Below are 26,784 nucleotides of genomic sequence, written 5' to 3' on the forward strand. Positions count from 1 at the left end.
TGATTATGCTAGTGGGAGTGCAGTTTTACCCCTTATTTATTTTTACAAAATCACATTATTCAGTATATGAGAATTTAATTTTACAGAAGACTCTGAAATTAATTTCAAAATGATTGTTACATTTAAGCCTTCAACTGGTGAAAAAATGAAACAAAATATTCTAGGTCACGTTCAATGCAAGGGAAATTAGCATTGTCATAAATACACGTTAAAAATACCTATTGAGAATGAAAAGTAAATAATATTCATCATTCATTCTCTCTTTCATTTTCATAGATTTTGTTTGCAAAGATTATATCAATGCTTCTTGTGCCTTTATAGCATGGTTTCTGCTGTATAAAGGTTAAGTTGAGAATAAATCCTTTTCTAGAAACAGAAATCACTTAGAAACAGAAACAGAAATTCTGCTGAAAAAACATCTCTATTGTATGGAATGTTTTCCCTTGATTTCATTTGTATTCTATATATTATTTTAACATCCATCATAAAAGTTAATTATTTGAAGCTGGGAGTCTGTTATTGCCAATGCAATTCAAACTGCTGACGATGGCTACAACAATGGATAGTGCCAATGAGTTAAACAGATTCTGATGCATTGTGTAATGTTTTAACATACCACATCTGTACAGCAGGATATTGAAATGTCTACTACGGATTTCACTTTTCAGTTTCTTATCACAATAATGCATATCAGAGTTCCAATACAAGACATAAAATATATTGTTTGAGCTGATGAGTCTAATCCTGACCTCACATATACTGGAGAAAATCAGGTGTGACTCCTCTCAGGAAGTAGAATCCTTCTCCCAGCTCCTGTGTATACTATACAATCCCTTTGAGTGGTTCAGCCTACTCTCAGTGCCCAGCTCCACAAATGCAAGGCCAGGGCCCCATCTGCCTTCAACCACCCGTTGTCTCTTGCAATGATTTATGTTCCTGGGGATTCCAGGAGGGAATGGTCCCTGGGCTGCACTGAGCAGAGTGACTTCTATTGCATCTGGACCTGATGACCTACTTGAGTAATTCTCCTGCACATTTATAAATGACCTCTTTTCACTCTATAATTTTTGTAATGGCAAAGACTGCTGCTTCTGTGTTGAATGAAAAAATCTGAAGCCAGTAGGAAAATATTTACCTGATCAATACTTAAAGGTATTTGAAGTGCAGCATTCGCAATATATTCATTATGTCTTTGGACCTGACTCTGATTCACGTACACCATTTTTACTCACTTTGTTCACTCCTCTAACTAGTGCAAGAAAGATCAGAACCAAAACATGTAGATTAACAATTACCACCAATGGCCAAATTTTCAGCAAGCCTTGAGCTGGTCTCTTTCTCCACACTTAGTTTTAAATTACTGCATTAAATTACTGTACCCTAAGAATGTAGGAATATGAATATTTTGTGCAGCTAGAGTGTGCAGTTATTTGCCCAGCTATCTAGTTTGTGTATGCAGAACATACTGGTACATGCATCCACTTTTGCAAACATAATAAGTTAACTTGGCATAAATGAGCTCAAAAACAGGTTAGAACTGAAAATATGATTAGATTATGAATTTACAAGCTGTTCTAAGCCTTGAAGAAAAAATGCATTGCACCTATCCTGTGTCCACTGAAGCCAACTGGAGTAAGGGGATTGCTGCTGATTTTGGTGGGTGAAGGAAAAAGCTGACAGTACATAAATGTCTGATTTTATATCATCATGTTGCTACTGGTTACCTTTTTAGTAATGGTATCTGGTGGCACATCCCGCCTTCCAAGTGGATATGGGTTCCATTGGCTACTAGCAGAAACATCTTCTTGTCCATTGTCTAGAATGTTGCTCTGCTGTGATGGGGTCTATTGTAAAAATGGTAGGATATACTTTAGTGCCTTGACAGATCACTGTATAAAACCACCACTTACTTTTGCCCCAAATCCACCTTGTTCAGTTGCACAGCATTTCATTTGTAATGGGAATCATTTTATGCTTTATCCCCATATCGTGTTAATGTATAAGAACTATATACTTGCTGCAGTCTTGACTGCACTGTTGTCTGTGGACCTTACTTTAAATGGGAGAACTTTAGATGCTCATTAATTATCTTGGCAATAATGAGAGAAGTGAGAAAATTAACTCAAAGTCTGAAATCATGGAACAGTAAATATTTTTCTGAAATTACATTTTTAACACAATAGTGTGCTACAGAATCACACAATCTAAAAACATCATACTGCTCATTCAAACTGTAAGTAAGTAAAGAGCAATGAAAGAATGTATAAATATCTCACCATCATCTATAATGTAAATATGAAATGTTAAATTTACAATGCATTTTTTTAAAATGTTATATTTAATACAGACAATACTGAAGTTATAGTTGTCATACCTTGGGTTACCTTCTGCACTGCTCTTACAGACCCCAGTTCAGGAAAGCACTTAAGCATATGTTTAAATTCCAATTAAGTCAATGGTACTTAAGCACATGCTTAAAATTAAGCACATACTTAAGTGCTTTCCCGAATAAGGATGGACTTAAGCACATGTTTAAGTGCTTTCCTGAAACAGGGTCATACTTCTATTATTCTTTTCTGTTTCCTCCCCCTTGGACACATTTAATCCTGGTCATTTTCCTTCACTGGTAACTTTACTCATCTCTTTTTCAGTCATTTTTGTGGTCTTGGTGTCCTATTCTATCTTAATCTAATTTTATTTTCCATTTATTAATTTTTTTAGTTAGGCTTAATTAATTTTTATTCACATAAACATAACTTTCTTGACTGAATCCTTTCAAAATCCTGCCATCACAGGGCAGATCCAGCCACAGGAGAATTTCTACAATGTGGAGGATCCTCTGATGATACTTCTGCTGGCACAAATGCACGGCTAGGAGAATGAGAGCATGGCTGTGAGTCCATTACATATGGCTGATCCCTCATCTATTGTAACAGACCCTTGGGACCATCAGCAGATAGCATAAATTAAAGCAGATTTTAAACCACTCTATTATATGCCAGGGACTGGCCCAGTGCCAAGAAGGATCAAAGGAATGCAAAAGTTGCTTAGAGCCATTACCGTACTGCTTACACACTACTGTTTTCCTTGTCTGCAGTTCAGAATCTGGGCCATTGTTTCAGATTATTTCCAATTGGGTTTTTTGCTTGTGGAAACCCTTTAGATATCTGAGTACTACCAATGCCTCCTACCCTGTTTCTCAGTTTGGTTGAATGAGACTGCATGATTGCAATCCCCTTGGAGTCATGAAAATGAGATGTGTATCTTGAGAGATTATTCAAGTGAGCAACATTAGAAATGAAAACTTCCCATTGCATAGTCTCTATTCTGAGAATAAAAATACACAGAGAAAAGCAAGTGTGTCACCCGTGTGATGTGACTAATTTCACCAGTTAATCCCCAGAGTTACTCCTACTTTGTAAAACTGATAAGAACATTTAAAACAAATCATGTGCTATATGCTATTCAAAGGACTGTGCCTCTATGACAATATTTTCTGACAAAGTAACATACTGTGTGACTGTTTGATTGGTCCTAGGGGAGAGAGTAATATACTTTTGATCCTGAAGTTCATCTAAGCAAGAATCCATACAGTGTTAAAAATAATTATCATATGAACTTTAAAATTGAAGGCATTCTTCTGAAAGAAGTTCCTTTTTCCACTACAGAGAATGTGGTGCCATTTTTATAAGACAGTGACTGTAATTGTAGAGGTGATTTAAAGCTGCGGAATAAAGAAAAATGATGCAGTTGTTTACTGTTTTCTGTACAAGATTGGGAAAAATCTGTGATGATTGAACTTTTCGTTTTTGACAGGAAAATGAATTTGGCTGCTTATAAAGTTATTCATTTGACAGAGGCTGAATGAACTGCACATCAATAGACGTTTTACACCGATTACATCTAGATAAAAAGTAAGAAGCAACAGTTCAATGTGATAGTAGAAAGTTGTCTAGATTGTTGGGCTCAACGGGTAGTGATCAATGGCTCCATGTCTAGTTGGCAGCCGGTGTCAAGTGGAGTGCCCCAGGGGTCGGTCCTGGGGCCGGTTTTGTTCAATATCTTCATAAATGATCTGGAGGATGGTGTGGATTGCACTCTCAGCAAATTTGCGGATGATACTAAACTAGGAGGAGTGGTAGATACGCTGGAGGGCAGGGATAGGATACAGCGGGACCTAGACAAATTGGAGGATTGGGCCAAAAGAAATCTGATGAGGTTCAATAAGGATAAGTGCAGGGTCCTGCACTTAGGACGGAAGAACCCAATGCACAGCTACAGACTAGGGACCGAATGGCTAGGCAGCAGTTCTGCGGAAAAGGACCTGGGGTGACAGTGGACGAGAAGCTGGATATGAGTCAGCAGTGTGCCCTTGTTGCCAAGAAGGCCAATGGCATTTTGGGATGTATAAGTAGGGGCATAGCGAGCTGATCGAGGGACATGATCGTCCCCCTCTATTCGACATTGGTGAGGCCTCATCTGGAGTACTGTGTCCAGTTTTGGGCCCCACACTACAAGAAGGATGTGGATAAATTGGAGAGAGTCCAGCGAAGGGCAACAAAAATGATTAGGGGTCTGGAACACATGACTTATGAGGAGAGGCTGAGGGAACTGGGATTGTTTAGTCTGCGGAAGAGAAGAATGAGGGGGGATTTGATAGCTGCTTTCAACTACCTGAAAGGTGGTTCCAGAGAGGATGGTTCTAGACTATTCTCAGTGATAGAAGAGGACAGGACAAGGAGTAATGGTCTCAAGTTGCAGTGAGGGAGGTTTAGGCTGGATATTAGGAAAAACTTTTTCACTAGGAGGGTGGTGAAACACTGGAATGCGTTACTTAGGGAGGTGGTAGAATCTCCTTCCTTAGAAGTTTTTAAGGTCAGGCTTGACAAAGCCCTGGCTGGGATGATTTACTTGTGGATTGGTCCTGCTTTGAGCAGGGGGTTGGACTAGATGACCTCCTGAGGTCCCTTCCAACCCTGATATTCTATGATTCTATGATTCTAGAAGCAGTAGAACAGATTAAGAAAGATAAACACATCCCTAATTACAGGTTTCAGAGTAGCAGCCGTGTTAGTCTGTGTTCGCAAAAAGAAAAGGAGTACTTGTGGCACCTTAGCGACTAACCAATTTATTTGAGCATAAGCTTTCGTTGGTTATGTTTACTGGTTAGTCGCTAAGGTGCACAAGTATTCCTTTTCTTTTTACATCCCTAATTGTTTTCTTTGACTCTTTGAGCTGCCATTGGCCAGTTAGGCCTTAATTATTGCTCTTTTGAGTCTGAGCAACACTAGGGAGAAAAAAAAGGAGCAAACCACCCAAGTGGTGTTGTTTGGATATATTACAGCTTTGAAAAGCATAATGCACATGATCCTTCTTACTTTCACCAATGGAAATCAGTAACTTCTTTGGAGTCAAATTATGCTGCTGTAAATGAGAGGAGGAGAAGGCCTGGAATAAACAATTGACGTAGTCATTCTTGCTATAACTGCTCAACTGGTATAACAGGCATTCTCCCTAGTACAGCAATCCTGGTATATAAGGGGCTGAGGCCCAGGTCCTCTCCTCCTGCTCCAAAACACACCATTTATTGGGCTCTTAGCTCTCTGTTAAAAGCACTAGCTGCTCCCCTTGATTCATAGCACTAGAAACCAGATTGTGTGCGAGTGTGCTGTGGGGACAAACTTCCTGCTACATCTCCTTCCTTTAATGCACCTACATATTGGAGGAATACTTTTGCTTCTAGAGTTTCTCTCCCTTGCTTGAGTTCTCAGAGTTAAAATTAAAATCAGATCCAGCTGACCCTATAGCTGAACATCAATAACTTAAGCATAGTATTGTTTAAAATGTATTAAAATTTGCTCTTTCATCAATATATACTCCAATTAATGTCAGCAGGGATTACATGCATATAGAATGTATCCCTTTCAAAACTTTTAAGTAGACAGATGTAGAACTGAAAATTAAGAAACCAATAAAACATTGCAGATGTTTAAATGTATGATGGTGTTGTTTCAATCTGTCTAGATGTGGAGACACCTGCAAAATGAAGTAAGGTTATTTTAATAACCAGGATAATGATAAAAAAAATCTTAAACAACAAATCAGAGAGAACACATCAAAAGCTGCTACAGTCATTAAATTTGCAGGCTCCACGGATGTGGATTGCCCACAGGCATTCAGTTTTCAGAAAGAAAAGGTTGATATATGTAAGCAATCTTTTTTCCTGTGAGATATGCATTCTGAATGTGAGAATTTCAAGTGACTTATGTTTAGTTATAAACATTCTACTGTATTACCCTTCTTTGAATAAAAACTGAATCAACATTTTCTGTGAAAACAGTCTGAGTCCACAACACACTTGCAGACAATTCCAAAATTTCCAGTAGACACCTTTCAAAGATCTACATAGTGCCAGTGGAAGATTTATAGTTTAGCATTTAGTTCACAAGTTATTTATGTCCCACAGCCAGAAATGCAAAACGTTCTAGAAGATATCAAGGAATAAAAATAAGCAGTATTAGGAATTCAAAGTATTACATCAGCACTAACTTTGTCTTTGCTTTGCAAATTGTATAGTAAGAGAATATCATTCTTCCACATTTTTAAGATGAGATTTTATGGTGGCATGTAGCAGATTGTGATTGAGTGCTTAACAGAAGGAATATTAGAGTAAGAGCTTGGAGTCCTTAGTTGCTGGTCACAAGAATACGCACGTGGGGTCATATATCACCCTAGATCCACACATGTAACTCCCCATTGACCAGAATGCATTAAAGTCAAATATAGCATATGACCTAAAGTTCTTGATGTGCATGATATATGAAATACCTCATTCATAAATACACATGCATGAAATACTAAGGCTGTCTGGAATTACATGTCAAAATGATTCCTTGCTAGGACCTGGAACAAGAATTAATATATCACCCAAAGATATATCAACAGTCTTTGAAAGAAAAAAAATATGACAAATGCTGGAAAACTCCTTTTCTAAGTGAGTACACATCTATATTTAAGATGACAATTTGGTTGTCATTAATTTTGCCACATTGGAGATGTACAAGTACAAATATGAAGGTTTGTAACACTCTGGATAAGCAGAGAGTGAAGGGCATAAGAAACTAACCAAATGTGAAAGGATAAGTTATTAGGTGCAGCTTGGCAATGCAATGTGTGTATTTGTACTGTTGAAATATTCCGGTATGCTTACTGGCTGGGAAATACAATACACTATATGTATTAATAGTTAGATCAGGCTGTTAGACTCCAGGTCAGCAAAACTCTTATGCCACATGGCTAACAGTAGAGCATGTGAGTAGTTACACTGATTTCATATGCACATGCATAAATAATATGACTGTTTGGAATTTTATGTCAACGCTATTCCTTGCAAGGACCTGTCCTTACTTCAGTGAGACTACTCTCACATGTGTTAAAGCAGAGATTAAAGTCCCTTCTACATCACGCTATGAATATTTTGGCAAGATTTTAATGGGTAACATTCTACTCTATCTTGTTATAGCTACTTCGTTCATGAACCATGTAGATTAGTAGATGTTTATACATGTGTATGATGCATATATACATGCACCAATATATCAATAATAGGTATGAAATCAGAAACTGAAAAGTTTTAGAACACTAATTTTCTTTTCTATATCCCCAATACTTAAAACCAAAATTTAAAAATACTGTAATTGTAGCCAGTAGGGGCTCAAAGCGTGTCAGTGCTGTTACAGATAAATTAGTGGAAAGTGGAACACCTTGGCTGCTGTGATGCAATCTACATACATTCTTAAAAAAATGTCTACAGTACCATTTGTAGGATTAAACATCTACAACATGAAACATAATCCCAGCGCTATTCCCAGAACATATAATCAGGATAACATTAGTCTGCAACACAAGAGCAGAAAGCAGCAATAACAGCCATGTGAGCTAGTTAATCCAAAAAGCAAGGTTATTAACTAGGCAAACTATGGTACCAGCATCTTTGCTTTTTGGACTGATTACAGGGTATAAGCATGAAAAGCTAAAGCAGGAAAAAGCAAAGGGTATTAATTTATTCTGTGATGTTGGTATATACTGGCTATCCCATACTTACTTTTGGTAGAGGTAGCTCTTGCTGAATTTGGTTTTCAAATTTAGATCTAGTCTGCAAGTTTAAAGTCATGCTTCTGCCTGCATGCATTGCTGACAAACCTCCAGAGTGCAGCATGCCAAGGTTAACAGTGTGGTGTTTGTAAGCAGCGGTCTGAGTAAAGGAAATAACCACGTGACAGGATATGAACACACATGCTCATTGAATTAAGTATCGCAAAAACATGGTTAACTTCACAGGTTTTAGTATAAGCAAACAAATGATACCAAGAAATAAGTAGCTTTTTGATGCATGCACTCAGTTGAACAAAAGCACATACAGTACTGGTTATACATAAAATGGATACCATAAAAAGACTATAACACTGATAGAAAATGAAATATTTTTTATACCCATAGTCTGAAAACTCTAGTATATTGTATGGTACACGTCATTTTATGGATATAGGACCAGGGACGCCCTATACTCCCACGGATGGTCCAAAAATCTGTGTATTTGAAGTGCTGGGAAGTAACAGCAGGAAAATCCATACAAGAGGTCTCTGTACCATCTTGTGTGCTAAGCTCTTTGTGGAAGAGAGGATTTTGGTTGGGACAGACACACAGTGAATGGGTCTGTGCACGCATGGACTAAATGGACCAAAATTCCACATGACAGGATCAGCTGGCTGGATCCACTACTGCCCATTTCCTTTATTAGCAGCTACAAACCAGCTGCACAGGCAACCTGATATGTTTGGGTTGAGAATTCCATCAGTTAGCACAATATGTTTTCATCTGGAGCAAAGACCTTTTACATGAAGGTTGTTACACTTCCTACATCTCCATAAAGGTTGGTCCATAAAACTGATCTTGTGCAAAGTATCGCCATGGTCACAGTCTCAGTTTCTGACTGTATACTGCAAATTTACTGTATATTAGATCACTTTCAATTGCATTAATCAATATGAACCTAATTTAATTAATCAGGATCTTCACTGCATGCTTTATATGAATGAATGTATTCCTTACACCAAACACAAATATTTAAAATAATTGTAAAGTGTGTCCTAAACCAACAAAATCCAGAAAATACAAAGTTTAGCCTGAAACCTCTGTTCTTAAGATACCACATTTTCATTAGGTATTATGTGGTCTCCAAAAATGGAGTAATTTTACATACCACATGTACAGCAACGGAGGTAAGGAAGAAGTTTCAATCTTCAAGATACATTTTTTAAAGTTTGTCTGTTTGAGCCTTAATGTTATTTTAATATGCATCATTCTTTAGTACATGAATAGCAATGGGTATCTTGACTTCAGAGTTGTTAAGATCCAGCATAAATTATGTATTTGAATACATTTTAAAAATGCATATAATTTACACATTAGACCACAGCAGTTTTTCAAGGCCGCTTTGATTTATGAAACAAGCCCATATTTATAAAGTGTATTTTTGGCTGGATAGTCAAACCATGCATAGAAATATTATATCATCAATACTATATTTTGCATGGAAAATAAACATGCTCATCTTTCTACAGCTAAATGGGTATAACAATAATCTCCACACTGAAAAGCAATAGTTGTGCATATCCAATGCTACCATTACAAAGTTAAATAAGCTACAGGTTTAATATTGCCCCCTAAAAACACCAATGAGGGTTAGAATACATTTTTGACAGTTTACTTATGTTTTTTCCCTCTTTTTAAAAAGCTATGATGTATTTGTAATACACTATTGCCAAACACTATCCAGAGCCTTTCAATGCTCTCTGAGCATTACTGAAAAGGTAGGGTTTCAGCAGTACACCCATCTCACTTCTGACAAAACCATTAGCAGGTTCCATTTTTCTTTTGGTAAGGACTCCTGGAAATCAAAAGAATTAAGCCTTCTGAGTTAGTTTTTCCATGAAGAGTGCATATTAAAGGCAATGGAGTCATGTATGAAGAACTTCTGAAAGCCACTACCATCCCAAAGCTGGAGAAGAAAAGTCGTAATAAGTTTGTCTTCAAAACCTAGACCAATCAATTATTTACTTTAATATGGCTTCGGTTAGTGATTGTCAGAAGTAGAACTGACTGGAAAATTTTTGTTAAAACAGTTTTCATTCAGAAAATACCATTTTGATTAAACTGATTTTTTTGTGAAATTGTATGGATTTCAGTGAAATTTCATTTAAAAATTGGAAATCATTTTGAAAATGTCAAAACATCCTATTTCAAAATTTTCAGAACAAAGTTTTGATTTTTCATTTCAAAACATCTTTTAGTTTAAAATTTACTTATTTTTTATAAAAATAAAAGGGGGATCAAAATCAAAATTGAAAATGTCATATATATCAAAACAAAACATTTTTAGTGACCCTAAACAATTTTTTCCCAGAGTTTAGTTCTGCAAAAAATTTCAAAATTCCAGCTTTATGTCCCAATTCAGAATGAATTTTTTTTCACAATCTCAAAATTTTTTGACGGATGGAAAATCAATTTTCTGACCAGCTCTAGTCAGTAGTTTTCATTGGTTTGACCTTTTTTATTTTAAAGTGATGTCATGTTTGAAACCCCAATTAGTCATGAATGATACATTACCAACCACAGACCATATTCTGCCTTAAAGTATACCCCTATTGCACATCTGTAAATGAGAGCAGAATTTGAACCCTTATTTCGAAATCATCTCATTTATATAAAAAACAAATCTACCATCCAGCTATCCTTTATGTAAGTTAGATGGGTTTAAAAAAAAAAGGAAGGGGAAAAACAGTATAATTTTTTAATTGCCTAGTTTAATTTTATTTTTAAAGGCAATATTACTTTGATTTGTAGTCGCCAGCCCCCAGCAACTCCTTCTTTCCTTTTCCAGCCTGGCTTTGGTGTTTTTCAAATACTGGCCCTGCTTTAAAGTTGAACCTTTTCTTACAAAACTAAACTGGGAGTACTGAATCCTAATCTGGAAAACAAGCAATTCCCACAAATTTGGCCATTTGAAGAGTGTTGGCAATTAGACATCAAAGATAAGGTCTAAATCTGGTTGCCAAGATTTGGAGGTGGTTGAGCCTCTATGGAAAGTAGATAATTTACCTTTTATTTGAAAGTAAAAATTCACAGCAGCCAAGGTGCCTGTTTTTCTTGCAGGCCTGTCTGACAAAGGATGCACAAGTATCCTTTAAAATGTGACAATCAGGAGTTCAAGTGGTGAGGCTTCAGTGGGAAACGTTCCATGTTTCTCCTAACCCAATGTGGCACTCAGCTGTGCTTCAGAGGTAGCTTTGGTGCTATGAAACTTTAGGAACAGATTTTCTGTCTCCTGGCTGTGGCAGCATAGTAGGGCTTAAAAAGCACCTTATGGGGCCACAAAACAATTCCCTGCATGGCCTTATCCTGTCCTATCTGCAAGCTCCAGCACAGGGGGATGACAGGGGTAGGGAAGGAGGCATTATAAGGGGCAGGTCCATAATGCATGGCACTATGGAGGTTATGGGTTATGTTGCAGCACCTAGATCATTCAAGATAGGCTACTGTATGTTAGCTATACACTTTATGCTGGGGATAGGGTAACCATATATCCCATTTTGGTCAGGACAGTGTCCTTTTTAAGCCCTACCCGGGTGTCCTGATTTTTGGGACAAATGCCCAGTTTTGCCCAAAAAGTGGGGCACCCTCTCCAATGGGGCACGGAAGAATGTTTGGGGAGGGGGGAGTAGGGTTGCCAGTTGTGGTTGGACGTATTCCTGGAGGTTTCATCACATGACATAATGTTTAATCAAAGATTAGTCTAATTCCTGAAGACTCCAGGACAATCCTGCAGGGTTGGCAATCCCAGGGAGAGTGAGCGGCAAACACCAGACCCATGCAGGGGGGTTCAGGCAAGCAGTGATGCCAGGTGGCTTGGGATAGCCCTGCATGCAGGAGGGAACTCAGGCAAGCAGCTCAGACCAGCTCTGCTTGGGGGATTGGATGAGAGACTTGGAAGAGCCCTACGCAGTATCCCATTTTCCCTTAGGGAAATAAGGTCACCCTCGCTGGGGACCATTTTTGACCCTAGAGCAGCCAAGAATCTGAAGTATGGTGTGACACAGAGGTCCCTTGGGGGTTCGCTACTCTGTCAGCAACTCCTGTGAGGCCTGACATACTCACTACAGCTAACACTTGTCACGATATATATTTAAAAGGTGTCATGTAATATATCACTGGAAAATGAATAACTCACTGATCATTAATATTCTTGCATGATGTATGTACTGTCAACCCACAAGGAATTATACAGATTTTCTGGAGTTATGACTAAAACGTGTTTAAACCAGGCATATCAGAAGGAGTTGATAATCTCCCCCCTCCCCGAACAAAGGAATGTGGTTGCATCTGCTTGCATGTATATTCCATCTAAATTGAGTAAGGTGTGACAAAAGAATATTTGCATGCCAGGCAAAAAAAGCCATAAGGAGTGCAAGTGGGGAAAAAGTGATCACATTGTCAGTGGGGGATGGAGACTGCACTCCCAGGAAGCCTTCCTGCACTTTGAAGAAGGGTCAATGAACTCAGAGAGATACTTTTCAAAGGTTTACTGGACTATAAAGAGAGGAGCAGAGAACCCCTAAGTTATTCTTCACTTGAGGAGACAAGGAAAACCAGCGCCTTGGACTCTGTGGGGATTCCAAGAGCTAGTCACCGACTGCTGGAAAAGGAAGATTATACAAGGTAGTTTCCTCACCAAAGACTGTAGCTTAAGTGAGATCTTTGCCATTAGAAAGCATATTTTGACTTTTGTTTGTTGGTAACCCTCTCTATTTTTACCCCTTATCCTCACTTAAATCTCTCTCTTTTTGATTGAATAAGCTTGTTTTTACCTTTTATCTAAACCGACCAGTGCTGTGATTGAAATAACAGTGATTGTCAAACCCCAGTTAGATTAATAAGCTGCAGAGTATAGTCTCTTTAAAGGAGCAACAACTTAATAAGATTCTGTGAGTGCTACAGTCAGAAGGACTGGACACTACACAGCAGATGGTTTGGGGGAAATTCAGGACTGGGAGGGTCTTGGGGTCACTCTGAAACAGTAACTAAGCAGTGGAAGCCAGGGTCTGACATGCATGCTTGTGTTCAGGCTGTTGGTATCAGGGCTGTGAGCCACCACAGCATAACATTTAAGGCACCCAGAGTTTCAAAGCAGGTGGTGACACACCCCTTACTGATCTGGGTTGAACCCCAAAGTGTCACAGATACAAAGGTGGGTGACATAAAGCCATCTTTGGCCCCCTCCTCCTCAAACTCTGCTGTGCACTTCCTAGAGGTACAGCCAGCGTCAGACCCTTACTCTACTTTTTAAGTGGAGTTAAGACCAAAAACTGAAAATCTTGGTACCTATACTGCCATCTAAATGAGTTTTAAAAAGTTTTTTCAATTTTTTCCTAAAATACACCATGAAATAGCCCTTACAAAGTTGAATAGGGAACTTCATATTTTTAAGTAAAAATTAGATTTTTCCACTAAGATTCAGTCCTTTCTAGTTTTATTTCAGAATCTTCTACTGTGGCTGATACTGCTCTTTGATAGAAATTATGGTTGTAGTATTTCAGACAGTTCCAAAAGTAGTAACTAAATGAAGCAGGTTTTTTGGTACCAAACACTTTTATACATAAGCCTCCATAAATCATTTACCCAAGAACCCCCAATACTAATTGATTATATATCTTATGTTAACAAAATCCTTCACAGAGGAGTTCCCCATAACACAAATACAGGGAATCTCAGAATCAGAAATATGTATATTCACCACTGTACGTGCACATACTTAGAAATATTAAAATATAAAACTAGAGCATTAATTCCAGAGAAATGTCAAACATACCCTGTCTAACCTTCTAGCTTCTATATGTCTAAGTAGCTGTTGTCTCCAGTCAGCAGGCATTTTAGCACAGCTCTCATTTCCCTTCACAGGGGTAGGCCTTGTCTTTATATCACTGTTATCTGAAGGCTTGTCACCATAGTTACCCAAGTTATAGTCTGATGGTATCTTTTCCAGTAGAGCTGCCATTGTAGGCCGAGCTGAAACTGGTCTAGTCTGAGATGTACCGTAACTCTCTGTACTGTAGCTTCTTGCAGACAATGGCCTCCTTTGTGTAAGGTTTTTAACTGGAAAACTTCCAGACTGGGCTTTCACTTCTTGATATGAAGGGTGTTCATCTTCATACCTGCCATTCCTTTTGAGGAACTGGGTTTCAGACACTGAGATACTGCTTTGGCGTTCCATAGCTGCTCTATACTGAGGTCTGCTATACCTATCACTCTGAGGCAGTTCGTGAGGTTCGCTTACTCTTCTATACATTGACATTTCAGTGGAGCTTGCCAATGAATCTGCTCTTCTCAAAAATCCTGACCTTGATCCCTGGGTTGAGAACTGAGCACTAACAGCCTCCTCATTAACTGAAGGCTGAGAGAATGAAAACATGTGCTCCATGGGGGGATATCCTCTATAGGCTCTTGGACTAACCAAATCCTTGGCAATGTTTTTACTCTGCTGGGGAACATATTCTGGATTGTGTTGAAAAGGTGGTGGTATCCTCTTTTCTGCTTTAACTTCCACTGCTCCTTGAGGGTTGAAGCTTTGGTCAAACTGATAGACTTTTTTGGTTACAGAAGGCTTTTGCTGCTGCTGTACCTTAACACTTCCATAACTCAGTAACTCATCATCTAGCATTGGTACAGACTGGCTACGAGACATACTAGACATACCATGCTCCTGTCCTACCATTTTATCTAGTCTTTCATGGGTTCCTGCATTGTCATTACGGGATGCATAGTTTTCTAATGGAATATTATAAACTTTATATGTACCAATGTCGATCTCATCAATACTTTGCGACTTCTTAAATTTACTAGTTTTTAAATCTCTCATCATTGGGGAAAGCCTCTCTGTACTCTTGCTTATTGCAATAACACTTTTAGAAGATTCTGGACGACAATGAATATGTGAAAAGACATTACTAAGACTTCTGTTAGCATTTGAATCATGATACTCCCATGCTACTCCTGGAGAAAAAGTGCTAGCTGCTTCAGGAGATTCTTTGATATGATCTTTCCTTTCAGGCAAAGGGCTGGTGGTGGGGGTGCTCTCCAATTTAGAAGGAAAAGCTGTCCTATCTTCAAAAGGACTTGGAGTTCTGGTCCAATTCTGCCAAGGATTGGGAGGAGGCACTTCTGATTCAGGTGTGTTTCTGAGTGTAGGCTGTTCAAGTTCCAGGGGAATGCCAACTATCCTGTCTTGTCTAATTAAAGGCCTGCGTCCATGAGCAGATGTGCTTCTAGATTTAGAGCATAAGAGAGGGTTAGTGCTAGGATTCTCCACTGTGCTCTCCTCTGCAACAAACCCTGTGTTATCATAGTGTGGGGTATCATTCCAGCTGTCAGCAAAAGTGTCACTCATTGGATGCCTATCATTGCGCTGCTGCAGATTTCCCACTGGAGCAGACTCTAGCTGGCTGAGTAATGGCTTTGTCTCAAGAGGCTGTGGAAAAGACTGCGCAAGCCTGCGAAAAGTAAAAATAAAATGCAATGAAGACTATCAGGGCCTCTGTTACAATAAGTGAGTATCAGCAGAAAGAAAGTCTTACAAAATATCCTAATAAGAAAAGGAGAACTTGTGGCACCTTAGAGACTAACCACCTTGGTTAGTCTCTAAGGTGCCACAAGTACTCCTCTTCTTTTTGCGAATACAGACTAACACGGCTGTTACTCTGAAACCTCCAAAAACATCCTAATGTTTTCTCATGTATATCTATCTCTTTGGATTATATTACAATACATATGGAAATTATGCCGGTGCTTTGTCACAAAATCTGGCATTTTCTAACTTTTCAGAGCTTAGTTTTGCAACCTAAATAACTGTTTTAACATTTTTTTGTATGTAATATAACTTATTTTTCAGCAAAGTGGGTAACTCTGCACAAAATAATTCATCTATAAAAGCCTCTGCTGTCATAAATCCAGGAATTAACATAATTCCAGGCTGCAAAATGAAGCTTCTGAAAATTTGGTGCATGATGGCCCTGATCCTCTTGTCCAGTTGGACAGCTTTGTGCTTCTGCAGCAACGGAATGGTGTACCCATAAAGCAAGCTTAACCTGCCTGTGGAGGATTCCCCATGTGTAGGGACACATTTCAGTGGCAAAGAGCTGCTGTAGCAGTTTCTATTCTATGTTGCCAGTGTAGGGGCATGGCTGGGGAAGAGCCCTGTGCCCTGGCAATCTCCAGCTGCTACAATGATCCCCTTCAGGCTGTTGATAACCAGTGAAAATTAAAGCAGCTTTCAGGCTTCTCTTATTTGTGCAGGGGTCCTATTTTAGGACAAACTGAGGGCTGTGGGAGTATAAAGGTTACAAGCATTCTGTCAATCCTAAAGTGGGCCAAGCACTCCTCAGCTGCAGCTCAGGATCTATGCACTTTCAGTATGTGGTTATTTCACTTTAGAAAATATAATAGCGAACCTGACTCTCCACTGTCTTCACCTTGTATTGTTATCTCCACCAGGGCAAAATGGGTGTAAAATGGTACTCTTCTTGTTTGACAGCCTTAAATACCCAGTATGCCCTCACTTTGCCCAGCTGTATTTGACTACACAAAGTGAGAGGCAACAGAGAATCAGACCCAGTAAACATATACACACCTGTTACCCCACAAAGAATTATTCACTGCTTCTTTGGCAGTTGTTTGCAAGGACCCCATTTTAACACGAGCGTTAGAAGACCCTGAGGAAGCTTGGGAAGGTGAATAGTCTGAGTAAGTGCCTGAGGAAACACTGTTATTGAGACAGTGGATTTTATCTGCTTCAGATTCATCTGTTGATTCTGAAATAAAATAGAACAAGCATTATGTGGGGCTGGAGCATTCGGAAACTAAACATACTGGAAAAATAAATGTTCAAACTGATATTATGCATATATTTAAAAACATGTTTGTAAGATATCTGCAAATCAGAGTGTAGTATCCAATACATCCCAGCACAATGTATTACTTCTAGCTCATCTATCTAGCTGCACGCATTAAACATGCCTTCACTGAATACCTTTGGGAGTCAACATACTGTAGTACCTTTCTTTTCTTTACCCAGAAGAACAAGTTTGGGTTGGTACAAGGGAGCCTCAGCCACTGAAGGGCGAAGTTCTCCTATCCTCATGTCATTAGCAGGGTGTCCAAAGGAATCCTGAGAGAGAGAATAATACTGAAGTATAAAATAAAACTATAATAAGGTGGACTTGCAGAAGGCAATGAAGAAACAGCCACATTTGTCATGAACATGGAACTACATAAACCCAGGCACAGACAATATCATTCTAATCATGCTGAATTTGTCACACTACAGTTCTACTTATTCATTAAATATTATAACAAAGCACTAATATTATGATGATAGCGTGTTTATTCTGAAAATGCAGATGAACTAGATAGAACTTGAGATGTGTCAAAACCACACACACATTCTTGATGGAGTAAAGCTTACAAAAATGTAAAATTTAAGTAGAAATGAATGAAAATTTAGAAAAAACTATTCATTTATTGACAAATTAAGTACTACTCGTTCATTTGTTCCAACTACAATAGGACAGATCTTTACAAATTCAACTGTCCCTACATCTGCACTGAACCAAACAGCTATCTTGGCTCCAAAAGAATTTTCTATGAATTTAGGCTAATAATAATGTTAACCCTGTGTTTTGAGAACAAATGCTAATCTGGCTGAATTTCAAAAGGTTTCCTACATAATGTAAACAAGATGTGTGCTGCTAAAATCCCTCCTGCAAAGAATTAGACTGATAAGTCATTTGTTTCTGTTTTTAAACAAAACGTGTGCTTTTATTGGTTGAAATATGTGTTCTGACACGTTTGGTTAATTATGACTTGAAAGTTTATTTTAGAAATTATAGTTTACAGTTCTCTTTAATAGAATAATTCATATTAGGATTAAATTGAAAAAGATTTTGAATATCAAAATTCACTAGGTTCACAGAATTTAAACAATAATGTAAAGAAAAATTAGGGTTGGAAATGCAGGGAGAACTTTAAATGGTCTGATAGAATCCCAAAGATTCTGACTCATCTCTGATCTACTTATAAAACCCTTGTTTTACAATACCTAGCATTTACATATTTCTTTTTCATCCATATATTTCAAATAATTTTATCAAGATAAGTAAGCGCTATTATCCCAACACACAGATAAGGAAACTGAGGCACAGAGAGGTCAAGTGACTTGCCCCAGGTCACAGTGAATCAATGGCAGAGCCAGGAATAGAACCCAGGTCCACTAATCCACAAATCTAATCATCCATGGTTCCCCCTTAAGTATTGTTTCTGATATTGTATGAATTGGATGAAACCTTGTTATGGGATGTGGATCATATGTTAACTGAATGGTGAATTCACACCTAACGGTAAGCATAAGCCCCAACTAAGACAAAAGGAGTGCATGAACCCACCTAGAAGCTTTTGTTAAGTATTGTTTTGGGCAGGTGTGTGTATGGGAAGACAGGACACGGAGAAACTGAGAAGGAATGAGGGGGGGGGGACCCACACGCAGAAGGGAGTATGATATTGAAAGTATGATTGCTGTCCCTGAAAGAAGCCTAGGGAGAGGTTTTTGGGTCAGGACCACAAGCTGGAAAGAATGCTCCTGGTGCTATGAGCAAAAGAAGCTGCTTCGTGCTATTTCATTCCTTCTGTGGTCAGAGACAGAGGACTTCGTACATTCTTTGTAAATAAAAAAAACTGTATTACCTGACTACCACCAATTTCTATTCCCAACTGGTACACTCACTGGACCCCAAACTTTGACTTGCTGCTCGGGTCAAAAGGGGCAACAATATTTTGATTTTAGGGGCTGATAAGGAAGAGTAAGGGGAATTAACTCAATGGATTTCTTAGACCCTGCCCTTTTGCCTTCCTAGTACGGAAATAAATTCATATTGAGTCCTTAGATTGTGTAAGATTGAACCCATTTAATTTAAAAAGTAAAATAATTTATGGTTGAGGGGCCTTCTCAGTTGTTCCCAGCAGTAGCTCCTCTTTTACAGCTGTCATTTCCAGCATTAGATTCTTTGTCCACAGCTCAACCATAAAACTGTCTTGTTAAGTCAACAACCCAACCTCCAGTCAGAAATGCTCTAGACTCATCCATTTGTTCATGATCCACTCACCTAGCAGCTGCTACTGCTTGATGATCTCTTACTTCACTCAGAAGTGTTTTAGCCCAATTTATCCCTTTGTTTTTCATTTCCAACCAGACAGTTGCTGCTTCCCTCTTTGAGAATCTTTATGATTCCATACATGTAACTGGGCCCAAAAGCTGCACTGTCTGACATCTCCAATCTGACTGATTTTCTGTACTAACCAGCTATGGGATATGCTCTGAAAACACCAAGAAACAAGAAAGAGGAAGAAGGGAAGTGAGATAGTGGCTTGAACCACAGAGGAGTAATTAAAATTAGGAACTCACAGAACAGGGCAGCTAAGTGAAAGAAATGGAGATATGAAGAGGGACTGTTCTCTGTGCTTCTTCTCTTCCCTTCCCATCATGACATGGACATGGTTCAGGTATGAGGAGGAGACTGCACATGGAGACCTTGTGAAGGACACAACGGGGGAAGGGAGATAGTGGAAAACACACTATCTAGAGGAGTTACATGGTGGATTTAAGCCTGGGGGGGGAGGGGGGACCCTGGGAAGGCAGTTATGGAATGCAGCCATAAGGGTCACTCTGATGGAACACAGGCTCCAAGGGATTGTCTTGTGGGGGGTACCCAGCCTCAAGGAGCAGGAAGGCTGATATGGGACACAGCCTTGGGGAGAGACATGGATGGTCGATGAGTTAGGGTGAAGACAGATTCAGAAAAGACCTTCTGGGAAGAGTGGACACAGGTTTGGGGAAGAGGGGATGATGGTCTCTGTCATGGGAGAAGAATGGACATTTGGCGGAGGAGAGTTTGTAGTAGAGAGAGAGGTAGAGAATGAGTGGTGTTAGAAGGGAGAGGGAGGAAAAAGTTGACATTTATAAGTAGGAGTGATAGAGGGAGTGTTGGGGGAAGAGAGGTGGTTTGAGCCTTGCTGGAGGTATACTTGTAGCTGAGCACTTCTGCTTCAGAAGGTGGAGGGTGGTTGAGGCACTATAAGGCTCTGTGTCCCCAGCACTTTGTTGGCAGTTATTCCATCAATAGTGAGTTAAATGACTTTGTGGAGAAGATGAAAGGAGGGAAAGAGATGCAATATTCGAAAACACAATTTCATTAATTAAAATGTACAATATTGTACACTAAAACCATGTTACTATTGCTCTTATTTTCATAGTTTTATAAGGTTTATACTTTATTAATTGCTTTTAGTAACATGATTGAAAGCAAATATAAGTGAGAGGATTGCCACATATACAGTCCTTCGAGAGTACTATTATACTTCTGTAGTGATAGTTTAATGTTTTTGCCTTACATGTAGTTATGCCTTCTCAAAATTCCTTACATTCCTTGTCAGCCAGTTTAGTCAGTCCCTCAATGTTGGCACAACAAATATATATATTTGTTTCTTACACATACTCTATGTTTATTGTAATATATTCAAGACCTTAAATTATTTTGATACACCAGAGTTACAGTTCCTTTATACTATTTTGTATTTCCTATACAACATAATAAATACACACACAACTTAAAGCTGGCCATTATTTAATAAAATTTTGCCAATGCATCAGTCAGTTTCCATCCCAGTATACAAACTTATCATCCAATGTCCTTTTTGAAAATGTACATGTGTAGCATTCTCAAGCTGTGATATACTGTAATTTTTGACGCACACTGCATGTTAAGTTTCTTATTGTACCTCTGAACTTTCTGTATGTTCTTTCTTCTTCCTGTATGGGATTTTCAAAGTCAAGTTATGAATGTTGTCTGAATCAGACAGGTGGCTCTGTTGGAAAGCTTTATTTTCTATTGCTTGGGCTACACTACAGAGTTAGGTCAATGTAAGCTGCCTTACACTGACCTAATTGTGTCAGTGTCTATACTACAGCCTTGCTCCCACCGATGTAAATGCCTTACTACAGCAACATCATAATTCCACTTCCACAAGATGCACAGGGATTAGCTTGGTCTAGTTAGGGCAGCGCAGTGTCCATATAGACACTGTTACTTACATCCGCTGTGGGCTGTCATGCTTGTCAATTTCATAGCTCCCATCCAGAACCATGAAATTGAAAAGAAAGGCTGTTAGGCTCCCTGCTATGAACCCCACACGTGGCTCACAGCTTGGGCTGTTACCCTGGGGCGAGTGGGGAGCTCCAGCTAGACCCGGGCTGCCCCCCCAGCTCCTGGCTTCCTGCCTGGCTGCCACCCACGGTGCCCACTTCAGGCTGGGCTGCCACACAGGCTCCTGGCTCCCCGCTGAAGGCCTTGATGCCTCCCCACTCCCAGCTGGGCTGCCACCCAGCTCCCCGGTCCCCACCAGGCTACTGCCCGGGCTCCCTAGTCCCCCACCTGGACTTCCTGCTCCCTGCCAGGCTGCCACCTGGGCTATCTGTTTCCCACTGGGAGCCCAGCTGCTACCTGGGCTCCCAGCTCCTGGACCAGGTGCCACCTGGGCTCCGGGCTCCCTGCTGTTCAGAGCTAAATGATATAATACAGATTTATCTAGTTGATGAGAACAAAATGGCACAAACACCCTGACTGAAGGAACAGGATTGTAACAACATTTGGTGAAAGTTAAATGATTAGAATGTATTTCAGAGAGTTAAAAGAAATAACATTTGGATTCAAGGATTTAAAGAAAACAGCAAATTATTTGATTTTGAAAACTCTGATTCAAAGAACCCAGCTGAAGCAGTACCTAGATTTTGCGAACATTTGTGGAAGCAGTCCCAAGGGAAAATAAGTGTGCTAAAGTGTGCTTTAATAAGAACAAGCCCAAAAGAAATGGAAATATTGTCACTGTAAATGAAACACATACCAGTGCAATAAGTGGAGCAACGGTTACTAGGACTATTGGATGTGTGAAAACAACCCAATCTGCAGTGGTACGTGCACAATGGGAGAAGACAAATTAATGTAATTACACAGCAACAGCCGGCCACAGGGTGGTACTTCTCAAGGATAATGCATCAATTATAACAGTTAAATTACAAAGAAGTGAAAAGAAAATTTGATAAAGATTGAATGACTTTATTTTCTAATTTATTTTTTTTTTTAATCTGGGTTTTGTAGAGGCTTCCAAAAGTGTGTGAGGTGCTTTCCATGGATCTCTCCAGGTATGTTATAAAATGATCAGTAAGTACTGCAAGCATCATCACAGCTGTAATTCGTGTTTTTAAATTGTAATTAATTGGTTTAAAAAAGAGGCTAACTTCAGACTTTGTATAAGTGAGCAAATGTCCACTGAGATCAAAGGAATTGACTTACACCAGCTCTGAATTTGGCTCCATATACCTAGTACTAAATTTTGGAAATAACTTTCAACAATGTTCACGCTAGAATTGCAGCCTTTTACAATATGAGGACAATATAAGGACTTACCTTCTCTTGGTAAGTATCTATTTTTTAAGGAGCAGGTTCCGCAACTCACACTCACAATGAATAGTACCTTACTTCATAAGTAGTCCAATTGACATCTATGAGACTTCTGCAGTAAATACTATTGAATGGGCCTGACGTAAAGTTCATTGAGGTCAATGGAAAGACTTTTGTTGACTTCAGTAACCTTAGGATCAGACTCAATGTGAGTAAATGGCAGACTCTTGCCCTAAATCATTATATTTGTCATTACGTATCTGAATCAAGAAGACACTTATGAGTATATGACTGACATGTAAATTATATGCTCTATTCTGCTACTGCTATGTATATCTCACTGCCATTAAAATTTAGGAGAGTTACAGACACACATGAACAGCAGAATAGATCCTTATGAAAATTTAGAAAATGAGTCTTAATTAATTTTAAAGAAAAACTAGGAAAAATTAATCTGATTCTAATAAAAAAGTTAAAACCAGAAACAATTGCCTATGATTTTAAGATCAGATATAAAACTATGTAATGGAGCCAGGTTAAAACCCACATTGAGCTCTGGAAAGTAACAATAATCTTGTAATATTACCTCCACTGAAATCTCCTTTGCTGCCATAGGCCACTTGTGCTCATACTTTTCTTTCATAGTTTGCTCACTGTTGGCAGCTGGTGTTGAGTTCTCAGGCCTCACTCCATGGCTTGTTTTGCCAACCAGATTTTGAACAGATTTTACCATGTTCTTTAAATCTTCTGGGTATGGAGTTGGATAACGTTTTAGATTTATTTCAACCTAAACATTTATCAAAAGAATTAAAGCACAAATACAAAATAAAAATAACATGCAAGCTAAATCTATGGTTACAGTACTATGGATAAGTGTATAATGTACAAGCAGTGAATTAAAATATTTGAGAAATGTGCTACACACATTTGTCATTATGAGCTGTGTGAATAACTGATTTTTCCGTTCAGTGGTTGAACGTTTTGTTTCATTTGACATCATTGATTTTACCTTTAAAAAAAATTAAACTGAAGCAAAATTCAAACAGTAGTTTCAATCAAAAAATCAAAATGATTCATTTAAAAAATGTCAAAATTAAACATTTCTTTCTTTGCTAAACAATTTAGCAAATTCAACATTAATTCACAAAGTTTTGTTTGAAAAATTTCACCGAGATCTAATTACGAGTCATTTTCAAAGTCTGTGGGCTGGAATCTAATTTCAGTTATACTAGTGTCTATCTAAAGTATAACTTTCCCCTCTGATGTCAATCACAGATCAGAATTTTTCCCTTTATGTTCAGTTTTTTACCATGTAAGAATAGTGAGGTTCATATTCTACTCTCGGATTAAGACCACTATCAGATCAGATCACATCCTGTTCTTAATGACATCTGTGAAGATCCAGAATAATTTTCCTATATTCATTGGAGTTATTTTGGATTTACATCAGAATAACTGAGAGCAAAATCTAACCTACTGGGAAACTATTTGTCCCTTGATATGTACATGTAACTTGCAGCGATGTCAATGAGATCTATTCTTATGCATAAACAAAAACAGGAGAATAAATCCTTAGTGACTTAGCAGTGAGTTACACTGAATGGTACCTTACTCCTGATAGTCCTGTATAGCCTTGCTGATTTCCTATACTACTCAGTGTGACTCAGGGTGGCATAACTAATTCCTTAAAGATATACATAATAGCATCTTAATTTCTATCAGTAGAAAATTTTCTAAGTAGAAAATATATCTAAGGTCCCCAAATGCAGCAGACATCTGTTGATATGCATGTCCTAGAAATTCAAAAACATGACTGATTTGAAAACTAAAAGCTATGGGAACTAGTATTCAGTTCTTTACTATAATAAAGTATATATTAAAGATAGTATGTTTTGACATGCTTTTAAATACAAAATGTAAATGTATGATTACTATATTACAAGTTAATATGGAACTCCCACAGGAAAAAGAAATTGGAAATGATGTGTAAAATATAGCCTTGCTAAAGCGTTGGTTGATTTACAGTTGAAGGAAATAATATTTATATGTGGCCTAATTATGCATTTGATTTACCACAAAATCTGGGCCATGATTTAAATGGAAGAATACAATATAACCTTATGGGTGACTGGGAATCAAGCCATACAGTCTATGCATGATGAAGGAGTATTGAAAAATACACTGTATCTAAATGAGCTACATGAAGAGGGGCAAGTCATACAATACAATGGTCTTCAATAAGACTCAGTTTATCACTGTATTAACATTTAGTAAAAAAAATACTGGCAGCTGTGCTAGACAAAAATCTGTTGGGATGCATGTATTTTCATAATTGATATTAAAATGATATTAAGAATAACAATTACCAATGAATTCTAGATTTCCTTTGTATTAGTGTTCTTTTATATTTCACATTTAATGCTACCTCAGACGTAGCATGTCACTAGAGGAAAAAATCTTCCAAAGTGCTAAATTCCTGAATGGAAGAATTTCTTTTTAAATGTCAAATATCAAATACATTTCAGCAGACAATAACTGATTTACCGTCAATTTCAAGTATGAAAGATACAAAGTGAAAGTTATGCACAACTCCAATAAAAATTGGTTACCCAATACCAATGATTTAATTAAATATTCAAACAACAAACCAAATTCTGTGCTGAGTTATAAAACTCAGCTGAAATCACTAGAGTTGCACAGAGTACTAGCACTCTCCCCCCAAAAATCTGGCCCTACATGTTAAGTCACAGACTTGTATTCACAAAAACATTCTGTGCTTCTATGTAGTCCTCCTTCATACTGGAAATATGACTGAAGTTACATTAGAGCATGGGCAGTCAATTATTTTTTGTATAGGTCCAAATTTCTTGGTCAAGGTATAGTCAAGGTCCAGACCCTCACCCAGATCCCCTCTCCTAACCCGCAATTGCGCCCCCCCCGCCCCACAAGCTTCCCGATCACCTGCCAGCTTCCCACCCTCCCTGCCCGGAGAGTAAGGGGACCTTATTTCCCTAAACTGAAAACGGGACACACGGGACTGGTTTGAACTACATGGCGTTGCTGCTTCCCCACCAATTGAGCCAAATAGCAAAGATGGGGTGGGAGAGGAATGGGTATCGGCTGGGAGTTGGGCAGCAAAGCCGGATGTGAATGTGTGTGAGTACTTTTGAGCTCGGAGCCAGAAGGTGAAGTTGTTGGACTATGATCCACTAGCAGTGCGATGCTCCTTTTGGGGGCTGGGATAGCAGAGGGACAAGAAGGAGGTTCTGGGTAGCAGGAAGGACCAATAAGACTCCAGATAGCATCCCTGAAGAGATGGGGGAGGCCGGGATGTGGCAGAAGCAGGTGACTGGAAGTGGACTGGGACAGGAAAGAGGCAGGCTGAAGGAGCAGGGGCTGGAGAGGACTCTGGGGATTGGCCCCAAAGGACAGGAAAGGGGAGAACATGAAGCCAGGGTGGGGAGCTCCAGGGACCACTTGGGTAGGGGAGGCACAAGGCCAGGGAGCAGGCTCCGGGCACCGCTTAGGGGTGGGAGGGGCTATGGGGACCACTTGAAGCACAAACATGGCTCTGTGCTCAGCTTCAGCCTGCATGCAGAGGCTATATGTGACTGTGGCTAGTGGGGGGCCCAAATGAAAGATTCTGTGGGGTCATATGCCCCCCCCTGCAATTTTCCAGGAGGCAGCACCACCCCTGGAAGTGGCACTCTCTATGTGTCCCTGCAGCCAGGAAGAGAGGAAGCAGCAGGGCAGCTGGCTCAGCTCCTTCTCCCGCCCCCACCCCCATGGTGCCTTCCCACACTGCCTCTCACCTGTAGATCACTGAGTCTCAACCAGGGGTACACGGTACATCAGCTAATCTAGATATTTGCCTTGTTTTACAACGGGCTACATAAAAAGCACTAGCGAAGTCAGTACAAATAAAATTTCATATAATGACTTGCTTATACTGCTCTATACACTGAAATGTAAGTACAATATTTATATTCCAATTGATTTCTTTTATAATTATATGGTAAAAATGAGAAAGTAAGCAATTTGTCAGTAATAGTGTGCTCTGACACTTTTGGATTTTTATGTCTGATCTTCTAAGCAAGTAGTTTTTAAGAGAGGTGAAACCTGGGGGTATGCAAGACACATCAGACTCATGAAAGGGGTACAGTGA

The 26,784-nt window shown here is 39.0% G+C and overlaps 1 protein-coding gene across 1 annotated transcript in view; it reads right to left on the reverse strand.

Annotated features, from left to right (window-relative positions):
* The window catches only part of LRRC7 (leucine rich repeat containing 7), a 379,972-nt gene that overhangs the window by 31,760 nt on the left and 321,428 nt on the right, over positions 1-26,784 (reverse strand). Inside the window, exons 17-22 of the mRNA XM_084637479.1 lie at positions 23,206-23,406; positions 17,167-17,278; positions 16,742-16,922; positions 13,928-15,605; positions 8,105-8,254; positions 1,725-1,844 (exon numbers count right to left, since the gene is read on the reverse strand). Coding sequence (XP_084493605.1) covers positions 1,725-1,844; positions 8,105-8,254; positions 13,928-15,605; positions 16,742-16,922; positions 17,167-17,278; positions 23,206-23,406 — 2,442 coding nt within the window. The remainder of the gene's footprint in view (positions 1-1,724; positions 1,845-8,104; positions 8,255-13,927; positions 15,606-16,741; positions 16,923-17,166; positions 17,279-23,205; positions 23,407-26,784) is intronic.

The sequence above is a fragment of the Lepidochelys olivacea genome (assembly GCF_965140295.1).
Source record: "Lepidochelys olivacea isolate rLepOli2 genome assembly, chromosome: 8".
In the NCBI taxonomy this organism is placed as follows: Eukaryota; Metazoa; Chordata; order Testudines; family Cheloniidae; genus Lepidochelys; species Lepidochelys olivacea.